The sequence below is a fragment of the Cryptomeria japonica genome, chromosome 7 (genome assembly GCF_030272615.1).
Source record: "Cryptomeria japonica chromosome 7, Sugi_1.0, whole genome shotgun sequence".
In the NCBI taxonomy this organism is placed as follows: domain Eukaryota; kingdom Viridiplantae; phylum Streptophyta; class Pinopsida; order Cupressales; family Cupressaceae; genus Cryptomeria; species Cryptomeria japonica.
In genome coordinates this window covers 774,066,646-774,075,315 of record NC_081411.1, presented here as the reverse complement: position 1 = coordinate 774,075,315, position 8,670 = coordinate 774,066,646, and the positions used below count along the sequence as shown (strand labels likewise).

Genomic DNA, 8,670 nt, shown 5'->3' with positions numbered 1-8,670 from the left:
GGCCTAAACAAAAAGGGGGAGTTGACAACAAGGATGTTAGCATACAAAACAAAGCATTTGTGCCCAAATTGGTGTGTCATATGTATCAAGACCCAGAGGCTCTTTGGAGTACAGTGCTTTGGAGGAAATATTTAGATGAGGACAAAAAAAATAGAATTTTAACGATAGTGAATCCCCCACATGGTTTGGCAGTTTGGAATTATATGATTAAGTGTAGAAGCATTATTATGGAACATTTATCCTAGCAAATAAAAAATGGAGAAAAAGAAGATTTTTGGCTAGATTTGTGGAATGGATATAAACCAATAATTGAGCTTTCGGGGATGGATAGAGAAAAAGTAGTTATGAGTCAAATGTGGGGTAACTAAGTGAAGGAGTATATGGTAATAACAAAGAATAACGGTTCGATATCTTTCATCTAGAAAGATATTAATGTGTTAGATGGGGAGATAAAAATTGTGTTGGAGGAGGAATTAGCAAACCGACGTATAATATTGGCTGAAGGAGACAATGAAATATTCTACTGTGCAGCGAAATCAAGGATTTACTCTTTGAAGTTGGGATATAGTATCATTTGGGGTGAAAGGGAACGTTGTGAATGGGACCCTGGATTATGTTAAAATCCAAATATCCTTCTAAAGGCCGGAGCATTTGCATGGCTAGTTGTACAGAGTAGAGTATTGATAGGGGAAAGACTAATGAAAATGGGGTTTGCAGGCCTATTTAGATGTCCAATGTGCAAATGAAAAAAAAAAACATAGATGATTTATTTGTTCCATGTCATGTAGCTTAGAAGTGTTGGCTACATTTTTTGAGTTAATTGAACTACTTTTCTCTACTAGCAGCGACTCTGAAAGATTTTTTTGTAAGTTGGCCTCTTTTAAATAAAGGAGTGTTTTGGGGGGATTCGTGGTATGCAATACCGGCAATCATCATCTAGAATTTGTCAAAGGAGAAAAATCAACTAATTTTTAATGGTATAGAATAAGCCTAGAGGCGCTTCTGAGTAAAATGGAAATAGGGATAAGCGAGCACATCAGTGCCCTTACCCTAAGCAAAACTCATAATCATTTCTTGGCCTGGGATGATCAAATGGTAAATGTTTGGCATCACCTTATCCCCCCAGGTGGATAATATAAAGAACAAAGATGCTTAAATCAATGCATACCACCTAGGAGCCAATTAAAATTAAATTTTGATGTCGCCTCCCGTGGTAATCCGAGACTCTTAGGCATAGGTTTCATTATCAGGAATGATATGGACAACTTGGTCTGGGCAGGTTCCGTCAAACTTCCAGTCAACACAAACAATGATTTAGAATACGCAGCTTATGGAGAGGTTTGATTTTGTGTGAAGAAAAAGGACTAAGAAATATTGATATAGGAGATTTGCTAAACGTGGTCAGGGCAATAATGATAGGGAAAATGCCTAGCTGGAAATTGCATATGTGAGTAGAGGCAATCAAAGAGATCCTTAAAGATTGTGGAGAGTACATAATAAAACAAGTGTATAGGGAGGCCAATTCAGTGACTAGCTTCTTATCAAATCATGTCATAGATTAGTTTGAAGAAGAGATTATTATAGACATTACTTGGGAATGGCAAGGTTTGGAAGCTTTGTTAAAACATTAGATGGCGGTACTATCATCCAAATAGGAAATGACCGATTTGGAAAGAAAGATTAGGCAAATCCTTCATAGGAAAAGCCTGAATCTTAGCTAGAATGTTCTAGAGTTTGGCTTATAAAATCAAATAGGAGATAGAATAGAAGGCATCAAAGAAAGGGAAGTGATAGGGGAAGAAAGGGTCTCTATAACGAGAGTTGAGTGTCGGTATGATCAGGAGATTGGAGATCAACTAAAGCAATTGTTTGCATTGGACGGGGTTGTTGTTGAAAGGGTGTTGAAAGACATTATGGGTGAAAGGCTTATGCAAGGTCAGCATGCTCACAACGCATCCCTATTGGAGCATTTCATATACATTATAGCTAGAACTGCGGGGAGCCACGAAGACATGAAGAAGGCCATCAAGCGCATGGTAGAAGAGCAATTTAGGGAGCAAGCGCTAGCGGCCCTGGCAAAGCTTAATACGGTTGCATTTAAAGGAGTGTTTGTAGATGTGTTTAAGGTGAAAGAGATTCTGGCTAATGGGAATATGTATGATACTATAATATGTCTGAGGGATGGATTAGGCAATAACAACTTACAGACATATGAATATATGATGTCTAAGAATAGTTATTTGTTTCCCCCTGCACAAATTGAGAGAGCTCAGGTGGTCATTGATGCTATCAAGACCCTGTTGTTTTCCCTTTGACGCTAAATGTATCTTTTTCTTGGAATTAATAGAAAGGTAGCTACCCCTAGGTAGCAATTTGTGGAAAAAAAAATGTTTTAAATTTTATTAAATTTTCATTAAAAATTAGATATGGCTTACTTGTGCTCTTCTTGAATATTGTTTATTTTCCTTTGAATAATAATTATTTACTTTTCTTTTTCCATTTGTTATTTAACATTTTTTTTAACAATTCCACCCCTCTCAATGTAAGAATATTTTTATTTTTATTTTGAAAATAACCGAATTGTATATAAACCATGCAATTCTTTATATAAAAACTTTTTTATAAGCTCCAAAGATATAATAACTAAACTAATTGATTGTGATTCTTTGTTTAATAACATTAGCTTTATTTAATATAATACTAATGATTTCCTCAAACTTTTGCCACACAATTAAAGATATAATTTTTCCATAATTTATATAAAAAGAGAAAGAAGTATAGATCTTTTTTCTACCAATGATGTGAATCACACTTTGTGAACTCTCTACATAAAAGCTACATATGATATGTAGTTTGTTGAAGTCTTTCAAATTAAAAGTTAGACAACAAATTAAAATTGAAAAAAAAAAAAAAAAACCCTCAAAGAAGATGTCATGCTTTAACAACAAGAAAAATTTTAGGTAAAAGTTAAGAACTTCATACTACAAATTAAGAGCCCATCCATAAGGCAAATGTTATTTTTTGTCAAATCACAAGTTAAAAGACATAAAATATCTTCTTGTTGACCCCACCACTCATCTAATCATCTTAACAATGATAGACTAACATATATCTTTAAAAAAAATCTTTTTTATTTATCTTATCATTGCTTTTTTTAGATAGATGCATTCAAGATATCTATAATAGTTTTATTGCAACAATTGAAAGGTCTTAAAGGCTCAACAAATAGGATTTCACCTTAGAGGCACATGGCAACTCCCACATCATCACTTTTATATGTTATATTGCATTTTTTATTTTATTTATTAAAAAGAATACATCATTAGACATGCCATTGTGTCCCATGTGTTTTTGGGCACTTATGATTAGAGTCAAATATGTCACTCTTAAACATAAAGGTACATATTTGTTTGTCTTTTTATTTCCATTGTAGTCTAAAATGAGCTCATGTATCTAAGTTAATTGTTGAATTAATTTTAGTCAATATTTAAATGTATATGTTTTCGTACCTTTCATATATATATGTGGATCACAAACGTTGATGCAAAAAAAGTCACACAATCAAATCCAAAATGAGCAATAGATTATCATTATAGATTGTAGAAATCTGCTAATTTATATATATATAGCTAACACTTTTTAATAAATATATTTATAATATTTTTATTTCAAAAATAATCAAATTATATATGAACCATGCAATTCTTTATAAAAAGTATTTACTATAAACTCAAAAGATACAATACCTAAATCAATTGATTGTGATTGTTGTTTACAAAAATCATTTTCTATAAACTTCTAATGATATATAATTTCCAAACCAATTGATTATGATTGTTCTATTCAATAACATTATGTTTCTTTAATACAATACTAAAATACTAATTACTAAGGAAACATACAATTATTCCATGATTTATATAAAGACAAACAAAAATGTATAGAACTTTTTTCTAACATGATGGGAATCACATAAAAACTACAAATGATATGGAGCATGTTGAAGTCTTTCAATTCTTAATTAAGAAAACTGAAAAGAAGACAGCATGCTTCAGCAACAACAAAAACTAGGTTAAAGTTAGGAACTTCATACTAGAAATTAAAGCGCAAATGTTATCTTCCGTCAATTCATGCGTTAGAAATAAAACGTCTTCTTGTTGACGCCGCCCAATGCGTCAATATCAAGAGCTCTTAACCGTCACGACCTCCGTCATCATTTGCTTGAACTCAAAAAAATCGACCAGGCCGTCACGATTAACGTCAACAGAATGAATCATATTCTCTGCGTTGTTCGCCTCAGCAAAACCTAGCCTTTGCAGAACACCCTGCAACTCTGAAGCCGAAATAAAGCCGTCACCGTCCTCGTCAAAAACACCAAAAGCTTCCTTCAAATCCTGCTCATCTTCCTCCGTCACGACGCCCTCTCCGTCGTCAGAAACCCCAAGCAGCTTGTCCCCCAACGATCTGTGCAGGCCGACGAAGGCGTCAAAGTCGAGGCCGTCACTGCCCGGGCTGAAGAAGCCTCGCACCGTCGATTCCAGCTCGGGCAGCGGGATCGGAAGACCGAGCTTCTGTAGGGCCTGCCCGAGCTCTGCGACGCTGATCTGCCCGTCGCCGTTGCCGTCTAAGGCGTCAAAAATCCTTCTCAGCCTGACGATGTTGAGGCTCTTGCTGTGTAGCCTGAATGACGGGGACACCCGAAGAGGCTTTGCTTCGCCCTTCTCAGAAATCTGCTCCACATCTGGGGTTTTTGCCATGGAAATGCTGTTGTATACGCAGTGTGTATATTCCAATGACGAAGTCGATATACAATGTGTATTGGTATTGATGTGGGGTTTTTAAAGATAAATGTCAGGAATTGTGGGAGAAATTTCTCACACGCGGAAAGAGTTTAAAGAAAGGCGACGGCAACTGCGAGAGTGGTGCTCAGTCTTATCTGACTTTTTCCACGCTGTACACCTTGAATGAATGGTTGGTTTTCCATGTTCTACACACATGGGTTTTCTAATTAAATAATAATTATACATGTACAATTTCTATATATATTAATTTCATGAGATTTTATATTCATTAAAATTTAGGAATAATTTAGTGTCATTTAGTTTAATATATTAAAATATTAAAATAAATGTCTAATGATTAGTGCTTACCCTTTTTAGTATTGCAATTTCACATATTAATATATTAAACATGTGTAACTCATGAGTAATATGTTAGTTTTTTTGGGTATAGTATTGTAATTTAATTATTTTAAATAGTTATAGTTATAATTACTATAGAATTTGAATCTTGGTTGCATCATTAATAATGCAACCACTTAATCATCACACTACAAAATGAACCTTTTATTTAATTAAAAAATTTATAAATTAGAAATATAACTAATAAAAATTAAAGTTATAGTATAATTGATTAAAATATTTTTAATGATAAATTATAATAATTTTAAATTAAAAAGTAAAAATTATATTTATGTTAATTTCATGAGTTTAATATTGATTAAAACTTGGAAGAACAAGTGTCACCTAGTTTAATATATTAATATATTACAATAATATGTAATATATAATTTAGAAGGGGTATTACATTCATATAATGGATGCAAGAACGTCCCTGAATAAAAACTATTTATTTTCTCCTCAAAACTACCACTCACTTTGATGAGTTCAATCTACTGTGTCTATCTCAATCAAGTTAACTTCATAATTATCTCAAGCTAATATAATAATAATAATAATAATGGGGTGACTCATGTAGTACAGCGATTAAAACACCTACTTGGTGAAACTGCGTACCTTTGTATATTTTGTAAATAAAATTTATGTAGAACAAGCTCGAGAATTTAAAAAATATTTATATTAATTAATTTCATATGGTTAATATTTATTAGAATTTAATCTTATTTTAAAATATGAAATGATTTGCATGATCAAAAAGAAGTTTATTTTAAATTTAGATTTAAAATAATATTTTTTTCATTTAATAAATAATAATAGGAAGTTTCTTTTTAATTTAGATCTCAAAATATAATTGAAAATATATTTTGTACCCGTTCATGGTTATCCAGGGTTCATCCTTTGAGTAAGGTGGTTAGGAGAGGTGAAGAGGTGTGGGATAGGCTGGAGCAAGGATGGATTAAGATCAACTTTGATGGGGCGTCGAGAGGTAACCTGAGCATCTCAGGTGTTGGGTGTGTAGCTCGTGATGATGAGGGGAAGGTCCTTTTCAAAGGGGTGCAGAGGTTGCAAGATGGGACGAACAATGAGGCCGAGGTGCAGGTCACCTAATTAGCGGTGAAATTGGCCAATAACATGAATATCCTGAGAGTGCATCTAGAAGAGGACTCTAAAGTGGTGGTGAATGCAATTGTGAAAGGAGTGTCTCTAAGCTGGCGACTAAATAAATTTGTATCAGTTATTTGCTCAAAACTGAATGTTTTTCATGATTTTCATATTTCTCATATTAGGAGGGTGGGAATGTGTTGGCGGATGCATTATCCAACATGGCGTGTGAATTGGATAGATGTGTGATGAGATGGTGGAGGGGTGATGACGCCATTGTCCAATGGCATTCTTAATTGGCACATACATTTTCGTACTTGACTGCTAATGCGAAGTGTGTGATGAGGATGCCTAGTTCTCTTTCCAAGAGTATAGGTTGGCTCGACTGAAGTTGGCAATTAATGTCAATTTATCCTACAGTGGTGGTGGAGCCTGAGGAGGGTGCATTTATGGAGAGAGTGGGGAAGTGTGTGTTATTCCTTGCCTATTCAAGAAGATTTTTGGTCTGCGAGCGTGGTTTTTCACCATAAAGTTTGAGGTTGGCATTTTAGTTTCCAAATGCAATGGAGGCCAATTTCACATTGAAGACATCCAAACTTCTCATTGCATTTTGGGGACCGGTCTGGGGGCGAAGGCTAAAGAGCATGTTTCATTCTAAGGACTCATTGTTGATCAAGTGTGTAGTTGGTCCTCAGTGAAGAATTGGGAGTGATTGGTCATCGATATCGGCCCCGTGCGGATTTATACTCCCTTATCATGGCATGGGGACTTGAGTTGGATTCCTCATGTGAGCAGGTCCGGAAGGTAATGAAGGCAATTATTCCAACAAAGTTCCTTGACAATTTATGGAGTTTCTTCTGGAGTGGGCTATTCTGGGCAAAGGGTTTGACATTTCTGAAAGGGAGTTGGAGTTTCACCAAGAATTGAGAGGCAAGTATATTCCCTTTTTCTCAGGAGGTTGGAGGCAGTGAAGGCAAGGTTTAGAGAGGCGGCGAGGAGAGGGTGGGAGGAGCTAAAGATGTTTTCACTGATTATGAAGCTAGAGGAGGTGATTCGGCAAGCTTGGGCGGAAGCAAGGGACGAGGAAGTGACAGGTCGAAGGCTAAGGCCGAGGACCATAAGAACAAAGGCAATGATGGCGGGTAGGAAACAAACCCTGGCATTCCTCCCAGGTAGTCCTCTGTGAATTGTATTCGATGTTCGTCTCTGTTTCGGAGTTTATTCTTGTTCCTATGTTTATCAGACTACTAGTTTCATGCGTAGCACTACTATAGCAAATTTTTGGGTTGGTGGTCTACAAAGTTGATTTTGAGTGGGTGGTTTTGTCTAGGATGGTGGTTTTAGTAGTTGGTGGTTTTATGACAAAAACTGTTTCTTTCTTTTGAAGTTGTGACTTTCCTTTTCTATATTTATAAAATCAAATATTATCAATCTCTCTCTCTCTCTCTCTCTCTCTCTCTCTCTCTCTCTCTCTCTCTCTCTCTCTCTCTCTCTCTCTCTCTCTCTCTCTCTCTCTCTCTCTCTCTCTCTATATATATATATATATATAATTTAGTCTTATTTTAGAATGTGAAATGATTTGCATGGAAAAAATAGTAGTTTCTTTTAAAACTAAATTTAAAAACATAATTTTTTAAATTAAAAGTATCTTTTAAACCTATATTTAAAATTTTTTTTTTTTTTGCATTTAATAAATAATAATAGGAAGTTGTTTTTTAATTTAGATTTGTTTCTTTTAAATCTAGATTTTAAAATATAGTTTTTTTTTAAGTTCCTTTTTTATTTAAATTTTAGTCTAAATTATCTATTGTCTAGTCATTAAAATGAGATGGATAAGAAAGTTGGGTGGGTGTCATTATATTGTTACACTGATGATGATGATGATGATGATGATGATGTCGAGCAATAAGATTTTTCCTCTACTCAAGAGTTTAATAGAAATATAAAAATATCTTAATAATGATTTAACATCAATTACAATATCATAATATAATAATTAAATAATGAACAACTATGACATCTAAAGATAGGTATGCTAGTTTAATACATGACAATTTAAATTTAAATGATTAAACATACATACATATATATATATATATATATATATATATATATATATATATATATATATATATATATATATATATATATATATATATATATATATATATATATATCTTAATAATGATTTAACATCAATTACAATATCATAATATAATAATTAAATAATGAACAAATATGACATCTAAAGATAGGTATGCTAGTTTAATATATGACAATTTAAATTTAAATGATTAAACATATATATATATATATATATATATATAATTTTAAAATATTTGATATAGAAATACATATTAATTTAAAATGTTTTTAAAAAATTTAGATT

The 8,670-nt window shown here is 33.3% G+C and overlaps 1 protein-coding gene across 1 annotated transcript; it reads right to left on the bottom strand.

Moving 5' to 3' along the window:
- Positions 1 to 3,937: 3,937 nt before the first annotated feature.
- On the bottom strand, positions 3,938 to 4,916 carry LOC131063476 (probable calcium-binding protein CML43). Its single transcript, XM_057997297.2, has one exon. It carries the CDS (start codon positions 4,755 to 4,757, stop codon positions 4,182 to 4,184), a length of 576 nt encoding a protein of 191 aa, XP_057853280.1. The 5' UTR covers positions 4,758 to 4,916; the 3' UTR covers positions 3,938 to 4,181.
- Between the last annotated feature and the right edge of the window lie 3,754 nt (positions 4,917 to 8,670).

Excerpts from the sequence above, each read along its gene's own strand:
- LOC131063476 (XM_057997297.2), bottom strand. The coding sequence starts at position 4,757 with ATGGCAAAAACCCCAGATGTGGAGCAGATTTCTGAGAAGGGCGAAGCA.